This window comes from Rhinopithecus bieti, unplaced genomic scaffold (genome assembly GCF_001698545.2).
Source record: "Rhinopithecus bieti isolate Rb0 unplaced genomic scaffold, ASM169854v2 scaffold_24154, whole genome shotgun sequence".
Lineage (NCBI taxonomy): Eukaryota > Metazoa > Chordata > Mammalia > Primates > Cercopithecidae > Rhinopithecus > Rhinopithecus bieti.
The window spans coordinates 135347-158463 of NW_016811115.1; the positions used below are offsets into that span (position 1 = coordinate 135347).

The window sequence follows — 23117 nt, forward strand, 5'->3', positions numbered from 1 at the left end:
GCGTGAGCCAACGTGCCTGGCCCCAATGTTTTAAATTATAGTGCACTAAATATTAATTTTACTGTACAATCTTTTTCATTTCTCTATATGGTTACAACCAAATATTAAAACACGTTGGCTGGGCGCGGTGGCTCAAGCCTGTAATCCCAGCACTTTGGGAGGCCGAGATGGGCGGATCACAAGGTCAGGAGATCGAGACCATCCTGGCTAACCCGGTGAAACCCCGTCTCGACTAAAAAATACAAAAAACTAGCCGGGTGAGGTGGCGGGCACCTATAGTCCCAGCTACTCGGGAGGCTGAAGCAGGAGAATAGCGTGAACCTGAAAGGCGGAGTTTGCAGTGAGCTGAGATCCGGCCACTGCACTCCAGTTCGGGCGACAGAGCGAGACTCCGTCTCAAAAAAAACAAAACAAAACAAAACAAAAAACAAAAAAAAACATGTTGGTTACGTTTATAACCAATAGTAAAACAGCTTTCAATGTTCTGACAAGTTTTGGCCGGGTGTAGCAGCTCATGCCTGTAATCCCAGCACTTTGGGAGGCTGAGATAAGCAGACCACCTGAGGTCGAGTTCGAAACCAGCCTGATGAACATGGTGAAACCCCGTCTCTACTAAAAATGCAAATATCAGCCGGGTGTGGTGGTGTGCACCTGTAATCCCAGCTACTCAGGAGTCTGAGACAGGAGAATGGCTTAAACTGGGGAGGCGGAGGTTGCAGTGAGCCAAGATCGCATCACTGCACTCCAACCTGGATGACAGAGCGAGTCTCTGTCTCAAAAAANTAACCATCCACATGATTATAAGGGTGAACGAACAATAAGAAAATATAGGCCGGGTGTGGTGGCTCAAGCCTGTAATCCCAGCACTTTGGGAGGCCGAGACGGGCGGATCACGAGGTCAGGAGATCGAGACCATCCTGGCTAACACGGGGAAACCCCGTCTCTACTAAAATACAAAAAACTAGCCAGGCGAGGTGGCGGGCGCCTGTAGTCCCAGCTACTCGGGAGGCTGAGGCAGGAGAATGGCGTAAACCCGGGAGGTGGAGCTTGCAGTGAGCTGAGATCCGGCCACTGCACTCCAGCCTGGGCGACAGAGCAAGACTCCGTCTCAACAACAACAACAACAACAACAACAACAACAACAACAACAAAAAAAGTTTGTAAAGATTATGGAACAATTGTCATTTTCCCTGTGGTTTACTAAGATCGCACAGTTTCAATGTGTAGTCATTTTGGGAGCCCTGCACTGTGGTTCAAAGAGAGGACTGGCTGAAGTTTTCAAAAGCAACGTGCTGGGGAAAAAGGCCCAAATAAGGCTTGCTTTCTGCAAGCTGCCTACCCTTTTCACTGTGCCCCTGGCCACCAGGAGTCGGAGGGTGACAAAGTCTACTGTTCCTGCTCCGGTCAGCTCTCTTAACCATGGATCTGTGGGGGCTAGTGGAGGTGCAATAAACATAGCTTCCCCCATACACATTGAGTGCGTGCTCTAGTCCTCAGAGGCCCTTTTGGGGTGGTGGGGGGATTGTACTTTATATTCCTGGAGAAGCTGTAAGCTAGACCCCAGTTCAGGGCTGGCTTCCCCGACCACGCCATGGGGTCTGGGATCTGGGAGTTAAGTGAAGCCCAGAGAGGTGACCTGGACTGAGGTAACCAGCACTCAGGTGTTGGGATGGAGGTGGCTCCTGCACCTGGTCATCACCAGAGCTCGGGGCTCAGCGCAGTACTGCAGGTGCACGGAAGCACAGGGCAAAATACTAATGCTCCTGCACACTTCTGTGGGCAGTGCTGAGGCAGGCCAGTCACAGGCCTCTGTTCACAGCCACCTGACAGGTGATGTTAGTGTCCCCATTTTATGGATGGGGAAGCTGAGGTTCAGGCTAACAGAGCAGCTGAGTGGTGCCAGCCCTGGAGTCTGGCCCTGCGCCTGGCCAGCAGCTTCTCTTAGTAGCAGGACTGGCTTTGAGGCCCAACATCCTCCCTTGCACAACTGTGAAATCAGCACAGTGGCATTAACAAGGCCGAGGTTCACCCTGTGATCACAGACAGTGGTGCCCTGAGTGACCCTTGGCAGGCAGCCCCCACCCCAGCAGTCCCCCCAACCTTCTCCCACTGTCCCCAGGACCTGTCCTCTGGTCCTCCAAGGACCAAGCTGTGACCTCAGCCTCATGGAGTGATCCCCATGTCCACGCAGCCTCTGTCTCAAAGTTACCGCAGGCATTACTTGCAGGGCCACTTTGGGTGATGCCAGAGAGCAGGGCACCAGGTGAGAAGGGAGGGTCTTCACAGAAGGCACAAGGCTGAGCCCGAGGGTGTCTGCTCAGCAAATCTGGGCTGGAGGGCAGACCCAGGGCTTGCTAGCACGCCATGTGACTCTGGAGGAGACCCTTCCCCTGTCTGGGCCTCTGCACCGTTGTCTGTGGCCTGAGATCCACGTGAACATAGAGCAGGAGGTGAGGCAGGCGAGTAGGGTCTGGAGGCAGGGAACCTAAGGCCAATTTACACTGACTTCCTAGAACTAAATCCAAAGGAAGACCCCAACATTCCACGCCCAAGTAACAAAAGGACCAGAGGCTACTTCCTTTGCAACCCCTCTCAATTCTGCACGGCAGATGAAAAACTGCAAGTACCCCTACCACAACTGGTTGGGCCAAGTCTTCCATTGCATAGGAGTATAACTTTGTAACCTCAGCTTCTGACTGATCACTTTCCACAACCAATCACACGTTTGCATTGGGTGCTTCACTTCAGCTTCTGATTGGTCGCTTTCCGCAACCAATCAGACTGACTGTGGGCCAGTACTTTATTTACATAGGGTGTATACCAAGTAACCAATGGGAAACCTCTAGAGGGTATTTAAACCCCAGAAAATTCTGTAACCAGGCCCTTGAGCTGCTTGCCTGCTTCCACTGTGGGGAGCGTGCTTTCGTTTTCAGTAAATCTCTGCTTTTGTTGCTTAATTCTTTCCTTGCTTTGTTTGTATGTTTTGTCCAATTCTTTGTTCAAAGCGCCAAGAACCTGGACACCCTCCACCAGTAACAGAGGGTCCCGGGGGTCAACTGGGACCAGGAGCAGCTGGAGCCCAGAAAAGCCTTCCTGGCCCTCTCCCTGCCCATGATGAGTACGGGCATGAATGCTGACGAAGGAATGAAGGAATGAATGAATGTCTCCTTCAGGACCAAATGGCCCCTCAGCTCAAATCCCAGAGTGGCTCTAACGAAGTCCTACCTGGGGTGGCTCCAACTCACTGGCCACCTCTCGGGCTCCCCTTGCCTCCTCCGACATTTCCTCTCACCCAGCAGCTCACACAGAATGAAGTGACCGAACTGCACTCACTCCTTTTCTGGGCAGGGGGGAGGGGCACCATGGCTGAGCATCCCCCCATTTGCACTGTGCCCACCAACTCTCCCAGACCCCAGTGAGAGCACAGACACCGCCTCAGATCTGAACTGACCACAGGCTGAGGATGAGTGGCCAGTTCGGGCCCCACTGCCTCTGGCTAGAAATGCTGCCGAAGGCCTCGTCCACCTCTCAAGCCTACAGGTAGTGGGTACTCACAATGAATGCTAAATGGACGGGCGACTTCCACCTGGCAGCCACCAGCACCTGGAATCCCCTCATTCCTGACCTGTGAGACCCCTTCCAGGCAGGGGAGAGTTCGTACACTAATTCCAGCCATGCAAAAGCCCTACAAGATGGGAACCATGTTCATTACAGAGATGGGGAGACTGAGACTCTGGGAACGCAATGATGAAGCCAAAGGCTGGACCAAGGAACCCAAGGTTGGAGCCCTAGTCCTGCAGATGAAAAACAGGTATCCTTCCTACAGGACACGAGAAGAGGGCCTGCCCGGTCCAGGATTGTGGGAAACTTCAAAGTCAAGTAGCTTAAATCTAACCAGCACCTCTGGCCTGCACATGAGACCTGCTGCTGACAGGCTGCGGGCATGGCCACCTGGCCTGAGCTGAGCTGAGCACGGGCTTCCTGACAGTGGGAGGGCACCACACCCTGAGGGGAACCCCAAACCAGCCCCATGCATGCTAGGAATAGAAGACACCATGCCAGGGAGGGAGAAGTGGGGGTGTGGGTGTCCTCGGATCACAGGAGGGGAGCCCAGGGGATGAAGCTGCAGTAAAGCCAGGCCCTAGGGGCTAGGCAGGCTACAGAGGGACAGCCTGGGTGTACCTGGGATGTCAGCCTCAAGAGAGACAGCTGTGGGAGGGTCTGCAGGGTCATGGAAGCAGAGCTGGGGACACCCCCGTCCAGGGAGGTTTTGCTGCTTCCTGGGAGCAGCTAGGCAGCAGGACCATGGTGCTGGAGCTGGGCAGGGGGACAGATCATCTGCGACTTGGCAGTGAGCCAGCAGGAGAGGCACTTGCAGGGAGGCAGGTGGCCCGACGCTCTGTCCATGAGCTCCTGCGCTACCCTGAGGACTCAGGTGCAACGCTTCTCATGGTCAAAGGCAAAACAGTAATGAGCCACATTGGATGCGGTGGAGGAGAGGCTGCCCAGACAGTACACCCTGGCTGTATTCTGCACGGGAAACATAGGCCGCACATAGCAGCCCAGGGCCACTAAGCACAGGGGAAATGGAACTTCATGGCTGAGCACAACGAGGGCACCCGGGGCCTCAGGACTCTGTTTAAGAGGGTGGGTCACATAATAAATGACACGTCAGGATAATGTCCATGCAAGCCATCAATGATAAGAAAAGGATTTAGGTCCTTAAATCCACAGTCCTCTGGATCGGGAGAGTGATATTCGTTAAGATTTTTTTCTGTTTTCTCAGCCAGGTGCAGTGGCTTCCCGCCTATAATCCCAACACTAAGGCAGGAGGATCGCTTGACCCAGGAGGTTTGAGACCCAAGCCAGCTTGGGCCAACAGAGCAGACCTCATCTCTAGAAAAAATAAAAAAAAATTAGCTGGGCTTGGCGCTGGACACTTTAGTCCAGCTACTCAAGGAGGCTGAGGTGGTAGGATCACTTGGCCCATGAGTTGCAGATGGCGTGAGCTATGAGCTATGTTCACGCCATCGCTCTTCAGCCTGCGGCAACAGGTCGAGACCTAGTCTCTTAAAAAAAAAAAAGAAAAAGAATGCCGGTCGGTGGCTCAGCCTGTAATCCCGCACTTTGGGAGGCTGAGGCGGGCGATTCATGAGGCAGGAGATCGAGGACCATCCTGGCATAACACTGGTGAAACCCCATCTCTACTAAAAAATACAAAAAACTTAGCGGGGCGAGGTGGCAGGGCCTGTAGTCAGCATACTTGCGGAGGCTGAGACAGGAGAATGTTGCGTAAACCCGGGAGGCGGAGCTTGCAGTGAGCTGAGGGGATCCGGCCACTGCCACTCTAGCCTGGCCACAGAGCGAGACTCCGTCTCAAAAAAAAAAAAAAAAAAAGAAAAGAAAAGAAAATATTTTCTCTACCTGTAAAAATGATTACACAAAGTGTGTCTGTTTCCGTACCTTAGGAGGAGGAAAGGTGATCAAAGGAAGGGATCAAGAAAATAGCTAGACAACCGGACATTATACAAATCAAAATTTTTTGTGTTTCAAAGGACACAGAAAGAAAGTGAAATGACAGCTCACAGAATGGGAGGAAAGATTTGCAAACCAATTTCTAACAGAGTCTAGATCCACAATATATAAAGAACTCCCATAGCTCAATAATACAAGGACAAATAACCCAACTGAAAAATGGGCAAGTGATGGGAACAGACAATTCTCCAAAGAAGAAACCTGAATGGCCAATAAACACCTGAAAAGGTGCTCAACATCATCAGTCATCAGGGAAATGCAAATCAAAACCACAAACAGATGCCACTTCTCGGAATGAAAGCCCTGGAAATAAGCATTGGTGAGGATGTGGACAAACCGAACTCTCCTGCCCTGCTTATACGCTGCTAAGTGGGACAGTGGAATGGTACAGCCACTGTGGGAAAGGCAAGAGTACCTCAAAAAGATAACCACAGAGTTATCACGGGACCCAGAAATTCCACTGCTAGGTATACGAACCTAAGAGACATGAGGCCAGGTGCGGCGGCTCAGGCCTGTAACCCCAGCACTTTGGGAGGCTGAGGCGGGCAGATCACTTCAGATCAGGAGTTCAAGGCCAGCCTGGCCAACTCGGTGAAATCCTGTCTCTACTAAAAATATAAAAATTAGCCAGGCATGGTTGTGCACGCCTGTAATCCCAGCTACTCAGGAGGCTGAGGGACGAGAATTGCTTGAACCCGGGAGGTGGAGGTTGCAGTGAGCCAAGACCGCGCCACTGCACTCCAGTCTGGGTGACCGATTAAGACTCACTCTCAAAAAAAAAAAAAAAAAAGAGACGAAAACACGCATCCACACAAATTCTTGCACACAGATGTTCACAGCAGCGTTATTCATCACAGCCAAAAGGTACAAAGAACCACGTCCATCAGCCAAAGAGTGGGTGAGCATATGGCGTGCTTTCCATACCCACAATGGAATATGACATGGCATGAAAAGAAGCAAAGCAGGCAGGCCAGATGCAATGGCTCACACCTGTAATCCCAGCACTTTGGGAGGCCGAGGCGAGTGGATCACCTGAGGTCGGGAGTTCAAGATCAGCCTGACCAACATGAAGAAACCCTGTCTCTGTCTCTACTAAAAATACAAAATTAGCCGGGCGTCATGGTGCATGCCTGTAATCCCAGCTACTCGGGAAGCCGAGGCAGGAGAATCCCTTGAACACGGGAGGCGGAGGTTGTGGTGAGCCGAGATCACGCCATTGCACTCTAGCCTGGGCGATAAGAGTGAAACTCTGTCTCAAAAAATAAATAAATAAATAAAATAAAATAGCGAAGCAGTGGTAAAAGCGAAGCAGGGGTACGTGCTCCTCCCTGATGGACCTCAAGAGCACTGCACCGAGTGAGAGAAGCCAGGCGTGAAGAGCCACCTGCTGTACTTCCATTGATAACGGAATGTCCAGAATAGGCACATCCACAGACAGAAAGCTGTCTGTGGTCACTGCCAGGGTATGAGGAGGGGCTGCTAAAGCTTTCTTGCTGGGGTAATGAAAATCTCCTGGATGCCGGGCGCAGTGGCTCATGCCTGGAATCCCGGCACTTTGGGAGGCCAAGGTGGGTGGACCACCTGAGGTCAGGAGTTCGAGACCAGCCTGGCCAACACGGTGAAACCCCATCTCTACTAAAAATACAAAGATTAGACAGGCGTGGTGATGTGTGCCTGTAATCCCAGCTACTTGGAGGCTGAGGCAGGAGAATCACTTGAACCTGGGAGGCGGAGGTTGCAGTGAGATGAGGTCACACCACTGCACTCCAACCTGGGCAACAAGAGTGAAACTACGTCTTAAAAAAAAAAAAAAAAAATCAAGGGGGACCATTTGGATGCTGGGGAAATCAATGTCTCTAGTAACAGAGATCTCATGGGATCAAAGCTAGTGACCAATTATGGATTTAATGTATCATTAAAGTCATTTGTTTTTTTTTTGAGACGGGGTCTTATTCTGTTACCCAGGCTGAAATGCAGTGGCATAGTCTTGGCTCACTGCAACCTCCGCCTCCGGGCTCACATGATTCTCATGCCTCAACCTCCCAAGTAGCTGGTACTACAGGCACCCGCCACCACGCCCAGGTGATTTTTTGTATTTTTGGTAGAGACAGGGTTTCGCCATGTTGCCCAGGTTGGTCTTGAACTCCTGAACGCAAGCAATCCCCCTGCCTCGGCCTCCCAAAGTGCTGGGATTACAGGGTGAGCCACTGTGCCCAGGCTCCGTCCAGAAGGGCTGGGGTAGGGCAGGGGGCTGAACAACCCAGCGGCCCTGAAGGCAGGGGCTTGAGCTCCCGCTCTATTCATTATTAGCCCTGTGACCTCAGCAACCCACGTCAACTGCTGCGCCTCAGTCTGCTCGCCGGTAAAATGGAGATAACAAGGCGTCCACTCCTTGGCGCTGCAGTGAAGAGTGGATGAGTGTTTTTTAAATTTACTTTTAAAAAACGTTAGCACATATTAATAGAGAAAGGGTCTTGTCATGTTGGTCTCAAACTCCTGGCCTCTGGCGATCCCCCAACTTTGGCTTCTCAACATGCCGAGATTACAGGCATGAGCCACTGCTCCAGGCCATGGATGGGTTTGGCGTGGAAAACTCCTGGTCTAAGGCTGGCACAGAGCAAGGCTTCAGTAAAAAGACCCTGCTCTTATTCCTTAAACCTTCCAGCACTTAATTCTTTTTTTTTTTTTTTTTTTTGAGACGGAGTCTCGCTCTGTCGCCCAGGCTGGAGTGCAGTGGCGAAATCTCAGCTCACTGCAAGCTCCGCCTCCCGGGTTCACGCCATTCTCCTGCCTCAGCCTCCCGAGTAGCTGGGACTACAGGCGCCCGCCAGGTCGCCCGGCTAGTTCTTTGTATTTTAGTAGAGACGGGGTTTCACCATGTTAGCCAGGATGGTCTCGATCTCCTGACCTCGTGATCCGCCCGTCTCGGCCTCCCAAAGTGCTGGGATTACAGGCTTGAGCCACCGCGCCCGGCCTCTTAATTCTCAACTGGCTAAAAAGAAGTTGCCCCGAATAACCTAACTGCCCAGGGGCTCAAAGTCTAACACAGCCCCTGATTTTTACCCATTTCTTGGGTAGAATCCTGGAGCTGGCGAGGGGAGCCTGGGGCCCAGGGCAGCTTCTCTGTGTACCCATCCCCAGCACACACTCCTGGGGAGGCCGTCTGCTCTACATCAGCCCTGTGGAGAGGCAGCAGCAAGAATAGCCAATTACCAATGCTGTTCATGCCAAGGACGGGCAGGGGAGAAGGGTGTCCAAAGCCGGGGACTGTGCCTGCTGCCGGATTTGTGAATTTAAAAGTAACTCCTTTTATTGTTGTTTAAATACCCAGCTGGTCGGGCATGGTGGCTCACATCTGTAATTCTAACCCTTTGAGAGGCCGGAGGTGGGAGGATGGCTTGAGTCCAGGAGTTCGAGACTAGCCTGGGTAGTAAGACTCCCATCTCTGCAAAAAATAAAAAATCAGCCAGGCGTAGTGGTACACACCTGTGGTCCCAGCCACTCAGGACGCTAAGGTGTGAGGCTTGCTTCTGCTCAGAAGGCAGAGGCTGCAGTGAGCTGAGACTGCACCACCACACTCCAGCCCGGGCAAGAGCAGGACCCTGTCTCAAGAACCAAACCAAACCAAACCCCCCGGCAGATCCTTCAGGGTCCTGTTTCCTGAAGCAGAGGCTCATCAGGAAAATGGGCTTCCGGAGCCCCACCCAGGGGTGGGCCAGATGAGCCAGAGAAAGGCAGGACACCCTGAACAAGTGGCATGTATTGGGCCTCAGTTTACCCACACATAAGGGCCCCTTCAGCGTTGTCACACAGGGTGGAAGGGGGTGCCTGTGTATGAAAGTCTTGGGCGGTCCACTGACTCTTCTCCTGAATAACAAGGGGAAGGATGACTGCCTATTTTGCCAGTATTCTTTTGACACAGGGACGAGGTAACAGGGTTAGGGCCAAAGGAAACAGCACAGAGCTGGGACCCGCCTCCTTGGAGCAGCTGTGTGATCCGGGGCGAGTCTCTTGACCTCTCTGAGCTTTGGCCTCCTCCACTACAAATGGCAACCCTGGACTCCCTTGAAGCTCCTGCCACCTGGCTCGGGGCAGCAGCTCGGTGACTGTGCGTCCAGCCTGCTGCTTCGCAATCCTCATTTCCCGGCTATTCACAGGAAACGAGGGGCGTTCGGCAGGGCTGGAATTGCTTTTCCGGGAATGACACTCCCATCATTAGGCAGGTGGGTCCTTCCTCTTCAACAGAATAAATATCTTTCGTGATGCTCAGCACCAGTGGGGGCTGTCGGCGTCATCTCCAGCAGCTGTCTAAGTCCCACCCCGCTTCCCCTTGAAGACCCTTCTCTGGGCGGGTCGGGGCGCAGGGCCACGAGGCCTTAAGTGGTTTGTGGAGGTCCTGGCCCCGTGGCCACTGCTAACTTGGACCTCGCTCTCCTGTTGACAGATGGTCTCTGGGGGAGGAAGCCCAGGCATGGCTGATGGGTCAGGGGCCTGGATGGGGCCTCTGACTCTGGGCCTAGCCCTCCCTGCCACTCAAGGACCTCCTTGCCACTCAAGGTGGGACAGACACTCACCGGACACCCTCGTTGAGGCTGAAGAGCTCCTGGTCGGGCAGCCCCTTGCGCTGGAAGACGGCAATCACCCCGTTGTGGATGCTGTGGGCAGAGGGAAGAGAACACCGCGGTCCCGAGGTCTGAGCGCCCCCTGGTTGTCCATCAGGCCCCCTTCCTCTTTTCCTCTCTCTTAGAAGGGCAGGATCGCCGTCCCTGCAGGACCCTGCTCATACCCACTTCAACTCTGAGGCCCTGCAACCCCGGTCCGGCCCTGCTGGAGCCCAGCCTGTATCACCAGGTGCCCTCTGGTCACCGCCCCAGGACCTTGCTCCCACGTCCTCTGCACGCTATGTGGCCAAACCTCAGCCAGCTCTGCTTCCTTTCTGGGTTCTTAACCCCACCCTGCCCAGGCCAGAAATCAGGAAACCCCTGTGCCTCTCCCACCCTCAAAAACATCCAAGTCCTGTGCACTGTTGCCCCTTCTCTACCTCCACAGCCACTCCAAGTTCAGGAGCATCACTGCGCCCCTAGCCAGCTGCGCACCTCCACAGCCACTCCAAGTTCAGGAGCATCACTGCGTCCCTAGCCAGCTGCGCACCTCCACAGCCACTCCAAGTTCAGGAGCATCACTGCGTCCCTAGCCAGCTGCGGGGCTCCCGACCCCTCATGCTTCCTGCCCCTGTTTGTAAAACTCTCTAAGGTTGCCGGGTGCGGTGGCTCACACCTGTAATCCCAGCACTTTGGGAGGCTGAGGCGGTGGATCACAAGGTCAGGAGATCGAGACCGTCGTGGCTAACATGGAGAAACCCCGTCTCTACTAAAAAATACAAAAAATCAGGAGGGTGCGATGGCCGGTGCCTGTAGTCCCAGCTACTCGGGAGCTGAGGCAGAAGAATGGCGTGAACCCGGGAGGCAGAGCTTGCAGTGAACCGAGATCGCGCCACTGCACTCCAGCCTGGGCGACGGAGCGAGACTCCGTCCCAAACCAAACCAAACCAAACCAAACCAAACTCTCTAAGGCAGGAGCTGGCAAACATGTTCTGTGAAGGGACAGAAAGCAAATCTTTTAGGCTTCATGGGTCACCAGTCTCTGTTACAACTGCTCAATGTGACTGTTGTGATGTGAAGGTAGCTGTGGCAGCAGGGCGCAGTGGTTCACGCCTGTAATCCCAACACTCTGGGAGGCCAAGGCAAGAGGATTGCTTGAGGCTGGGAGGTCGAGACCAGCCTGGGCAACACAGTGAGATCCTGCCTCTACACAAACCAAAAACAGGCCAGGCGCGGTGGCTCACTCTTGTGATCCCAGCACTCTGGGAGGCCAAGATGGGCGGATCACCTGAGGTCAGGAGTTTGAGACCAGCCTGGCCAACATGGCGAAACCTTGTCTCTACTAAAAATACAAAAATGAGGCCGGGCAGGGTGGCTCATGCCTGTAATCCCAGCACTTTGGGAGGCTGAGGAGGTCGAATCAACTGAGGTCGGGAAGTCCGGCCCATTTCTACCTCCTAGAGCTCTCCCCGCGCCCCTTCCTGGCTTGCCGGGACCTCGGATGACACGAGCCGGCCTCCCACCTCTCCACCACATCCACCCTCTGCAGAGGCCGCAGTTCCTTCCCTGCCCAGGGCTTTGTGAGGCAGCCACTGCCCGGCAGGCACAGCCTGAGGCCCTGCAAGGCAGCATCCAGGGTCCCCCCGACATGGCCCCTCCCCACACTCCCAGGCATCCTGAGCTCTGACCCCAGTGTAGTACCCTCCGGGCAGCACCACATCTCTGGGTCTTAGTACCCACTGCCCCTCCTGGCTGGAAGGCCCTTCTCGTCCCTATCCATGAGGCAAGCAGCTATTCATCTTGATTCAGAGGCTACCACCTTCAAGAAGCCCTCTGACCCCTGACCCTTCCCTTCCCAGTGCTGACTCTCCACCAGCACTTTGCTGATTCACTTTCCTGGTCATGAGGGCCCGCTGCTGGCCACGAGGTCCTCAGGGTGAGAACCAGGTCTGGGTACAACAGTCACCTCCCACCCAGGACCTGGCTGCAGCCCTAAGGTTCCTATGGCAGACCAGCACCACACTTCTCACCTTGGAGGGGACAGCTGTCCACAGGATGCTGGCCACACCACAAAGCAGGCAGCCGCCACCACGCTCCTAACGTCCTCCCCTGCTTTAACTCTACCCTTGCCTGTGACCTGGCCACCCATTTTGCAGATGAGAAAACCAAGGCCCAAGTGGCTAAGTCCTCTGCTGGAAGTCACAGAGCAGCCGGCATCTTGGACCCCTGTGCACCCGAACTCCCCTGTGCTCCTTTTCCCAGGCAGCGTCCCCACACGGAGCCGGGGCTGGGCGGGGCTTCCTGTCTCCCTGTCCTCTTGGGCGCAGGGCAGAGTCACAGGCCTCATATTCCACATGCTTCGAGGAGGCTCTGAGCAGCATGGGGGCTGTGCCAGGTTCCACAGCTGGTGCTCGGCCTGGCCCGGCTGCAGGCTGAGACCCAGCTCGGCTCAGGGCTTCATCAGCTTCTCAGCAGGCACCGGCCGAGATCACACCGGATACGCATCCCTGGCCTGGGATGCCCAACTGCACCGGAATGCTCCTTAGTCCCCTGTCTGGCGACACAGGCTCTCTACCTTTGTTTACTGTCTGTAAGTTGGGAATCGTTAAGAGCGCCACCCCCAGTGAGTCTGAAGGAGCCGGCCCAGCGGAGAGGCTGGTGGCTAGTCATCCCCTCGTGGCTGGGATGATGCTCCCCTGTGAGAAGCACTGGGGAGGCCCCAGCCCCACAACGATGTCACAGTAGAGCTGCCCCCGCCCCTATTTTCAGACTAAAAAAAGTTGAAAATCCCAAGGGAAGTCCGCTAGGAAACCAGCTGTCCCCCAACAGCAGCCACCCTGCAATCCTAGCAGCTGCAGACGCCCTCCCAGCCCTGTGGCAGCTGCTGGGGTGGGTTGGAGGCAGTGGAGCCCTTCATTGCCTGGGAGAGCCTCTGGGATATGGCAGGCGGAGGTACTCCTAGCTACTATCTCCAGACCCTGGATGGAGGTTCAGGGGTGCCTTCCCAAGTTCTCTCCTGGAGCCCAGGCCTCCCTTACAGTGCATGCTGGAGCCACTGCTGGACCCAATTCAGGCAGAGGAGACAGTGCAGCGGTGTCGCCAGGGCCACCAAGGCTCGCAGCGGGTCCCAGGCTTCAGCCCTGCTGTCCTCAGTGACCTGCCCTGAGCAGCCTGTCCTTCCTTCCTGTTCATTAAACCTCCTGGGGACCTCCAGCCCACTCTGGTCACCCTGCCAGAGGTGACCCTACACCATGGGGCCTCTGGAAGAAGTTCTCTCTCTGACCTGCGGCCCTCTTGGGGTCTGGTGTCACTCACACAGCCCTCCTCACTATTCCCTTGAGGCCCCAGGCTGGTGCTGCGCTGGCTTCTTCCTGCGCCGGGCCTCCGTCCCCCTGTTCCCTCTGCCTGGGGCTCGCCCCCCACCTGCCCTCCCTTGCAGCTGTGTGGGAGAGCTAGCTACTTTGACCATGGTCTTCTTTTTAGGGGAGGAAGGGTCTACCTGGCTTACGGTTAGACCTCCCGATGCCCCACCTAGCCTCACACTCTGGCTGCACAGAGCAAAGCCCAGCAAGCACCTGCCCGAGAATACCTGCCCGAAAGTGTTGTGGTGTGCCCTTCCCCACCCAGAGGCCTGAGCGTCTCCTGGGCTCCTTGCCCTGGACGTTCTCCCATCCACACTCCTCACCCCTGCCTCCTCTCTCCGCGGACCCTGAACTTCCTCCCATCCCCAGGTTGGTCCAAGGTGCAGGCCTGGGTTTGAATCCCAGCACTACACTTCCGGGCTGGGTAACTCGGCCAAGTTACCACCTAACCACTCAGTGGTTCAGCGTCCCCAGCAGGAAAATGGACTTCTCAGTACAGTGCCACCGCCCCGGTTGCTGTAAGGTCAGCATGCCCTGCCCTGCCCTGCAGCCTTTTCCGTGAAGCTATAGGGTGGGGCTTGCATCTACCACTCCTTGGCCACACCCAGCCTGGGCCCACCTACTCTGTGGCTTCTCAGTCGTCTAACCACCAGGCCCCAGGTTACAGGAGAAGACACGGAGTCACACAGCCTGGCACCTGCAGAGGCCCCTCCCCCACCCCCAGGCCACTCAGGACCTCTGCTCCTCTCCACCCCCACCCAAACCCTTGGAGACGGTGGGGAAAGGGTGTTTGGTAAACAAAAAAGCCTCCACTGCGGGCCACTCAGGGATAAAGGAAGGGCGGGGAGGGTGGGAGGGTCTCATGTGACCAACCTGTCATCTCCCAAAACAGAAACAAAACCCCAGCTGCCCCTCCGGGCCCAACAGACGGGCCCAGTTGGTGCACGTGTAAATGTCCCTGGAAACCACAGGGGACACTGCCGTGGCTTCTGGGTGAGGGCTCAAGTGCAAACGGCCCATGACCTCCCTTGTCCAGATGTGGACCGCCTCCTCTAGGAAGCCCGCCAGCCCCAGCAGGCAGTGCCCTCCCAGGGCAGGGCCTCACATCCCGGGAGGGTAAGTCCTCCTGAGGCCAAGTCCCAGCAGGGGGACCAGCCCCTCCTGAGCACTGGGCGGCTGCAGGTGAGGGAGAGAAGGGCAGGACCCTTAGGGAGGCTCCACGGTGCCCGGCAGTGCTGAGATCTGCTGCCTCTGGGGCTTGGGCTGAAGAAGGGCTGAGGCCCTGGGGCTAATGTGAGGGCACTTGCCTGTGGCCACCCTGGCCCAGGCTACCCTAGGGCTGTATGGGGGCACCTAGGCCCACTCAGCAAAGCTGGGCTCCACCCCGTCTGTCCAGAACAGGCCGTGGAGGGCGACAGGGCCGTGCCCGTGGCCTCCCCTTGGCTGCCTGCCCATCCTCAGGCCCCTCTGCCTCATATCCCACTTCCACCCTCCACCTCCCCAGCATGAGGCAGGGTGGGGAGGGGTGCGGGTAGGGGTTCGGAGTGGCGTACCACCGCACACACGAGGGAAGAAGAGTCGCTCAGTGTGTGGGTTTCCACGGCTGCCGTAACAAATCACCCCTAACTTGGTGGCTGAAAACAACTCAAATTTGTTCCCTTATGGTTCTGAGGTTGGAAGTTCTTTTTTTCTGTTTTTTTTTGAGATGGAGCCTCGTTCTGGCGCCCAGGCTGGAGTGCAGCGGTGCAATCAGTACAATCTTAGCTCACTGCAACCTCTGCCTCTCAGGCTCAAGCGATTCTCCTGCCTCAGCCTCCAGAGGACCTGGGATTATAGGTGTGCGCCACCACACCCGGCTAATTTTTGTATTTTGAGTAGAGATGGGGTTCCACCATGTTGGCCAGGCTGATCTCGAACTCCTGACCTCAGGTGATTCGCCTGCATTTGCCTTCCAAAGTGCTGAGATTACAGGTGTGAGCCACTGCACCTGGCCTGGACGTTCTAAATCCACTTTCCTGGACTAAAATCAAGGTGTTGGTGGGGCTGTTCCTTCTGGACGCTCGGGTTGGGGGAGAAATATCTGCCTTTTCCATCTCCCAGAGGTGCCCACATTCTTCGGCTCAGGGCCCTTTCCTCCATTTTCACAGCTAGCAGTGTGACACTTTCTAAGCTCTCTGAGTCCGTCACTGCATCCCTGTCCCTTTTACCCCTGCCTCTCCCTCACACAGACCCTTGTGATTACAAAGTCCTTTTCAACACATAAAGCCTCACAGTCACAGGTTCTGGGAACTAGGGCAAGAGATCTGCCCAGGCTGCTTCCGACGGGCAGGGAGCTTGGGACCTAGAGCAAGCAGGCAGGGGGTGGTGGGGAGCCACAGGCAGGGGTGGTGGGGAGCCAGACACAGGCCCCCTCACTGCGTCCAGGCCCCAATCCAGCCTGGAGGCTTCAGCCAACAAACATCCTCTGGCCTTCAGAGACCCCCATGAGCACGTGCTTCCAGTGAGACCTAGGTTGAATCCCAGCTTCCGCCCCAACTCACTGCGTGAACCTGGGCAGTCCTTGCACTTTTTTTTTTTCTTTTTTCTGAGACAGAGTCTCACTTTGTCCCCCAGGCTGGAGTGCAACGGCACAATCTTAGCTCACTACAACCTCCACCTCCCAGGTTCAAGCGATTGTCCTGCCTCAGCCTCCCGAGTAGCTGGGACTATGGGCGCCCGCCACCACAACGGGCTAATTTTTTTTTTTATTTTTAGTAGAGACGGGGTTTCACCATGTTGGCCAGGCTGATCGTGAACTCCTGACCTCAGGTGATCCACCCGCCTCGGCCTCCCAAAGTGCTGGGATTACAAGTGTGAGCTACCTCGCTTGACCTCCCTATACCATTCTGAGCCTCAGTTTGCTCATCTGCAAAATGGGAGTATTGAGCTCACCTTAAAGGTTGCTGTGGGGAATGAAAGTTCAACCACAGGGCCCAGTAAGGTCGGGGGTGTAGGTAGTACCACTGCTGTGTAATGGGGAGCACAGTGTTGCTGGGGGAGACATGGGTGCAGGGTTGGGGGAGGTGGCTGGAGTGGTCACAGCCTCAGCTGGTTCCTGTCCAGGACTAGGGAGTGCAGACAAGGTCCTATAGGGCCCTGCCCTTGTACTCCCACCCTAGCTATGGAAGCCAGCTCTTGCCATCAACACCCACCTCACCCTGGCCCCAGCCGGAACGTGAACCCACATGTGTCCCTGTGTCCTGGCCCCATGTTAGACCTGGGTTCAGACCCCAGACCCTGACATTAGCAGGCGATCTTGAGTCCCTTTTCTCCTCTGGCATTAGTTTCCCTATTTGTTTTCTGTGTTGTAGTCTCGCTCTGTCTCCCAGGCTGGAGTGCAGTGGCGTGGTCTCGACTCACTGCAACCTCCCTCTCCCGGGTTCAAGCGATTCTCCTGCCTCAGCCTCCCGAGTAGCTGGGATTACAGGCATGAGCCACCACGTCTGGCCAGATTTCCCCATTTGTAGGCTGAAGACAGTCACCCTAGCTTTGGAGGTGGATTTGTGCGGAGTGAGTGAGAAGTGAGTCATCACCAGCCCTGCACCAGGCTGGCATCTTGGGGCCACGCACTACTCCTGCCTGCCTGGGCCTCCACTTCAAGGGGGAGGTAGGCCTGGCTCTCTAAAGCCTCAAGCATTTGGGAGACACAGGCCTGGCAAGGAGGAAGTGTCCCATCACGGTTGAGGCCCTTTGGCCCAAACACACAGAGGGGTCTGTGTTGGGGTGGACTGCAGGGGTGGGGCTTGGGGAGCTCCTCCCACCCCCAGCTGGGGTCTCCTGCAGTGGTCTGCCCTGCTGGGGATCCTCAGACAGAGGTGAGGGCAACTGGCGGGGCACTGACTCAGAGGGCTTGGGCAACCCCACGTGCCCTCATGGTCCGGTGGGGCACTGGCTCAGAGGGCTTGGTACCCCCACGTGCCCTCATGTCCTGGCGGGGCACTGGCTCAGAGGGCTTGGTACCCTCACGTGCCCTCATGGCATTTTGGGGCCCGCTCTGGATCTAGGGCATCTTTTGAAAGTTTCTCTAGAGCCTCTGGGGCTGGGGGAGGCAGGAGGGGATGGCAAGATGTATCCCTGCCAGGAGGCACAGGCTGGGGCCAGGCCTAGGGCACAAGCACAGAGTCCTAAGAGGGCATGCCGGCGGCTGGGGCCTAGTCAGGGATCACTGGGCCGCCTGCCCCTGCCGGAGCCTCCAAGCAGGGCACCCTCATGCCCCGGCTCCTCAGGCTGGCGTACAGGCCCTCCTCCACACGGGCCCTCCCCAGGACTACTTCAGCTCTGCCTGCAGGGCACGCCCCAGTGGTCACTCCCATCCCACCGCCTCCTCCAGTGGGAAGATGTGAAAGCACAACTTGGCCCCACAACCCAAGAGCATGACCTTCATGGCTGGAGGCCCTGCAGGGGCACAGGGGCCAGACCCAGGGCAGAGGGAAGTGGAGCTGCCGGGGAGCTAGCAGGGAATAGGGACCAGGGGCCCTTGAGGAGGAAGGAAGGAAGGAAGGGAATAAGGATGGGGGTGCCAGGGGTGTGGCACGTCAGCCTTCATGTCTTTATCTGTCACCCCACTGGGAGAGTCTGATGGGGACACATCTCTGCAGCATTCGCAATGGGTAGCAGACCTATCACAGGCTAGAGGCAAAATGGGACCAATAAATAAGGAGTGGGCACTCAGGAAACCACCTCTGCAGTCCTGGTTTATGTTGCTTAAGGGAGGTCCAGCTGGCAGGCCAGCCTGGCATCCACAGCTCCCTTACAAACACTTCCTGGGCCCAGTGCAGTGGCTTATTCCTACAATTCCAGCACTGTGGGGGACCGAGGCAGGTGGATTGCTTGAGCTCAGGAGTTCGAGATCAGCCTGGGCAATATGGCGAAACCCTATCTTCACCAAAATACAAAAAAAAAAAAAAAAAAAAAAAAAATTAGCCGGGGTGATGGCACACACCTGTAGCTACTTGGGAGGCTGAGGTGGGAGGATCGCTGGAGCCTGGGAAGTCAAGGCTGCCTGAGCCATGACTGTGCCACTGTACTCCAGCCCAGGTGACAGAGCAAGACCCTCTCTCAAAAGAGAAAAACCAAACATTTCCTGCACACCTACAGAATCAACCTCCATGGAGGAAAGAACGGAAGGCAGACCCCCAGTGAAACGCTCAGCACCCCAGTGCCCCTGGTTTGCCTTCTTCCCAGCACCAAGCCCACCTGCACTTACTTGCCTCCTCGTTTATTTACCAATGCCTCCCTCTGGGAACTCTAAGCTCCAGGAGGCTGTTCTCTGCTGAATTGATATCCTGAGCAGCCCAGTGCCAGCACAGTCAATGAATGAATGAATCAATCAATCAATGACTTGGATTCAGTTCTCATGACACAGCAAGCCTTACACTATGGAAACAGGTTCTTTGCAGCGGTATTTAATTAAGGATCTGGACATGGTCTTTAATTAAGGATGGGCCCTAAATCCAATAACTAGTGTTTTTACAAGAGAAAGGAGAGGGAATCCAGTGCGGTGGCTCACGCCTGCAATCCCAGCACTTCTGGAGGCCGAGGCAGGCGGATCACCTGAGGTCAGGAGTTCGAGACCAGCCTGGCCAACAAGGTGAAACCCTGTCTCTACTAAAAATACAAAAATTAGCTGGGCGTGGTGGTGGGAGCCTACATCCCAGCTATTCGGGAGGCTGAGGCAGGAGAATCGCGGGTGGAGAATGCAATGAGCCGAAATTGCACCACTGCACTCCAGCCTGGGTGACAGAGACTCTTATCTCAAAAAACAAAAACAAGGCCGGGCGCGGTGGCTCAAGCCTGTAATCCCAGCACTTTGGGAGGCCGAGACGGGCGGATCACAAGGTCAGGAGATCGAGACCATCCTGGCTAACACGGTGAAACCCCATCTCTACTAAAAAAAAAATACAAAATCTAGCCGGGCGAGGTGGCGGGCGCCTGTAGTCCCAGCTACTGCGGAGGCTGAGGCAGGAGAATGGCGTTAACCCAGGAGGCGGAGCTTGCAGTGAGCCAAGATCCGGCCACTGCACTCCAGCCTGGGCGACAGAGCGAGACTCCGTCTCAAAAAAAACAAAACAAAACAAAACAAAACAAAACAAAACAAAACAAAATTAGCTGGGCATGGTGGTGCACACCTGTAATCCCAGCTACTCGGGAGGCTGAGACATGAGAATCACTCGAACCCAGGAGGCAGAGGTTGCAGTGAGCTGAGATTGTGCCACTGCACTCCAGCCTGGGCGAAAGAGCAAGATTCTATCTCAAAAATAAAAGAGGCCAGGCACGGTGGTTCACACCTGTAATCCCAGCACTTTGGGAGGCCGAGGCGGGTGGATCACCTGAGGTAAGGAGTTTGAGACTAGCCTGACCAACATGGTAAAACCCTGTCTCTACTAAAAGCACAAAAAATTAGCTGGGCGTGATGGTGGGCACCTGTAATCTCAGCGACTCTGGAGGCTGAGGCAGGAGAATTGCTTGAACCCGGAAGGCAGAGGCTGCAGTGAGCTGAGACTGCACCATTGCACTCCAGCCTGGGCAATAACAGTGAAACTCCGTCTCAAGAAAGAAAAAAAAAAAAAAAAAAGAGAAAGAGATAGGAGAGGGAGACTTGGACATGGAAATGAAAGCCATGGGGAGGTACATATCGGAGAGATACAGCCACAAGCCAAAGAGCCACCAGAAGCTGCAAGAAGCAGGGAAGGCTCCTCCCCTAGAGCCTCTGGTGGTAGTGACACCTGGACTTCCAGCTTCCGGCTCCAGAACTGTGAGGGAACAAATTTCTGCTGTTTCAGGTCATCGAGTTTGTGATCTTTGTTACAGCAGCTCTGGGACGCTAATACAGTCACACAGATAAAAGGGGTGTGTACTGGACTCACAATGAGGAGTACAAGGCTTGGCAAGCCAGGCCCTGCAGAATGACACGCCTGTCCCGACCCTGCACAGACCTGTTGTCCTGGGGGACCCTGGCAGGGAGCACTGCTAGGAGCAGGAGCAGGCAGACAGGGACCAGAAGGGGTGCCCTGCCCCCTGCGGTTTCCACTCAGGGACTTGGCTGGGGAAGGCACTTTGCCTTCTCTTGGCTCCATCTCCCACATCTGCTGGGGAGGAGAGCCGGGGCGCAGGTCCGGGTGAACTGGGCAGGTCTCCTGGGTGCTCTCTCTGCCCTTTTGCGTCTCTCGGTGGGGGGTGCTGGTAATACCTCCCTCACTGGGCTAGGAGAGTGGCAAAGTCAGTTAAGTGCGGTGAACGGGTCTGGCCTGGGGCGTGGCACATAAAAGGAGTGCAGGAAATGGCTGTGTCCCTGCTGCCCGGGGCGGCGGGAGCTGACGCAGGCCTAAGGGCTGGGAGCCCTGGAGTCCTGAAGGTGCGGCGGGGAGGGGCTGGCATTTCTCTGTAATCCGCCAGGCTGCTGAGTGAAATCTCGGGGTGGGGTGGGGATGGGGGGGGGCTCAGGCAGCCTCTGCCTGCAAGGCCTCACTGAGCTCTGAGAAGACCCTTAAGACTCTGAGCCCACTCCAGGGTCACCCAAGGTGGGGTGATGGCAGTGTCTAAGCCCTCTGAGCCAGCAAACAGCCAGTGCCCCCACCTGTCTGGGGACCCGCAGCAGGACACCCCAACTCAGGGGTGGGAGGGAGCTCACCAAGTGGCTGTCAGTGGGTGCTCAGGAACTGGCTGACTCCTGTGGAGCCCTCCAAACGCCACCCCTACAGGGACACCCCGACACCCATCCCCTGCGTGAGTCTGGGCTTGAGTTGTGAGGTACAGAGGATCTACTACTATGTGTTAAGCACTGTGTTGAAGGCTTTATTTTGCATGTTCAAATTTCATCCCTACAACAGCCCCGTCAGGTGGGTACTGTCATGGGCCTGTTTTATGGATAAGGAAATTGAGGACCACAGAGGTTAAGTGACTTGCTCAAGACCACAGAGCAGGGAAGGGGCAGAGTTGGGATTTGAAATAAGTCTATTTAGCTCTTTCCTCTAAATCACGGCAGACAAACAAGGAGAAAGAGATGGCTTTCATCTCAATACTGGAGAAGGAGAACACTGCTTTTTTTTTTTTTTTTTTTTTGATAGGGTCTTGCTGTGTCACCCAGCAGTGGTGGCATCATGGCTCATGGCAGCCTCGACCTCCCTGGCTTAAGTAATCTTCCCATCTTGGCCTCCCAAAGTGCTAGGATTACAGGTGCGAGCCGCCGTGCCTGGTGGAGAACACAGCTCTTAAGACACTGCGGAGTCGCTGGCTCAGTGAGATTTCCCAACAGAAGTCCTTCCTTCACTGTTCCCACACCAGCCCTCCCCACAGAGAGGAATGCGAATATCCACTGACAGGACAGGGAAACGGAGGCAGGCACTTGCCAGTCCTCTAGCAGTTTACAATTCAGAGACAGAAGACACCACGTTTGAAGAGGATCTCGCTGGCTCACAATGCATTCAATGAACTGAAAACAACGTGTGTCCAAGTGACAGCCGGGTTCCTGGTGGCCAAGACCACAGCCGGTGGAGCATCTGGCAAGATTTCACTGCCAGGTGTGGGGGCGAGAGGGGCAGCGTCCACAGCCTCCCCCGAACAGCCTGCCTCACTTTCTCCTGCCTCTCATTTTCCTAGGGAGCAGAGACGCTGGCGAGTTCCACTAAATAAATCGTTTCTTTTTCGGATCCCAGCCTTGCTCCTCAAATAAAGCTGGGGAAAGGGGCTTCCCAGGCCCCTGCTTGTCTTGGAATGACCCCTGGAGGAGGGTCCTCTGAAGAATGCCTCGCAGCTGCCGCACCCCCTGCTGACAGCTGGAGGACAAGGGGCCTCTCCAGGGAAAGCCTAAAGGACCTTAAAGAGACACAGGAAGCCTGCGCGACCCACCCACTGAGCCCCGAGGCTCCTGTGCTCAACCGCAAAATGGGAAAAATACTTCCTGCTCCGTTAACCTCCCGGGTTGTCACGAGCACCGGAGTGGAGACGTGGAAAGACCCCGGGTGGGAGGCGGGCACGCGGGTTCCCGGCCCAACCCGCCGCCCACCCGCCGGGCGCTTCTGGGACAGCCCCGGGCGCTGGCGGGCCTCGCTCCCTTTCCTGGGTTCTGGAACCACGCTGCACTGAACTTTCCTCCAGGCCCGCACCACTCCGGCGGGGCAAGTTCTTTACAAACTGTGAAGCGCCGCGCCGCCTTCGGCACGGTTCCTGGCTCGGGGCGGCCCCTCGCCCGCGGACGGCTCGAGGGTCCTCTCCCCTGGCTCCGGGACCTCCAGCTGGCCGGGAGGGCGCGGCCTTACCTGTTCCAGGTGGCGTTGGCGCAGGCCCGGCGCTGCTGCGTGCCCCGCTCGTCCGCGGCGGCGGCCGGCTCTCTCTTGCCCAGGTCACTGAGGCTGGGCGAACTCATGAACTTCAACCTGCGGAGAGTCCTCATGGTGACCCGGACCGCCTGCGCTGCGCCCACGCGCGCCCCACGCCGTTCCCTGCGCCACGCCGCGCCAAGGGCCCCGGGCCGGCGCTGCGCCCTCTACGCGGAAACTCAGGCGAGAGCAGGAAGCCGAGCGGCCCTGAGGGGTCCCGCCCCGGCCCCGCGCCTCCGCCTCGGGTCCCGCGCCGGCCGCCC

General features: G+C 56.1%; 1 protein-coding gene across 5 annotated transcripts in view; it reads right to left on the reverse strand.

The window, feature by feature from the left end:
* PRR5 (proline rich 5) overlaps nucleotides 1-23117 on the reverse strand; it is a 68450-nt gene that overhangs the window by 15035 nt on the left and 30298 nt on the right. The window contains exons 2-3 of one of the 5 annotated variants that reach the window (XM_017893489.1): nucleotides 22795-22911; nucleotides 10110-10190 (exon numbers count right to left, since the gene is read on the reverse strand). In XM_017893489.1, the coding sequence (XP_017748978.1) occupies nucleotides 10110-10190; nucleotides 22795-22901 (188 nt within the window). In that variant the 5' untranslated portion in view covers nucleotides 22902-22911. Of the gene's footprint in view, nucleotides 1-10109; nucleotides 10195-12711; nucleotides 12812-22794 lie in introns of those variants that run through there. The other 4 variants (XM_017893490.1, XM_017893488.1, XM_017893491.1 and 1 more) reach the window with 4 other exon arrangements.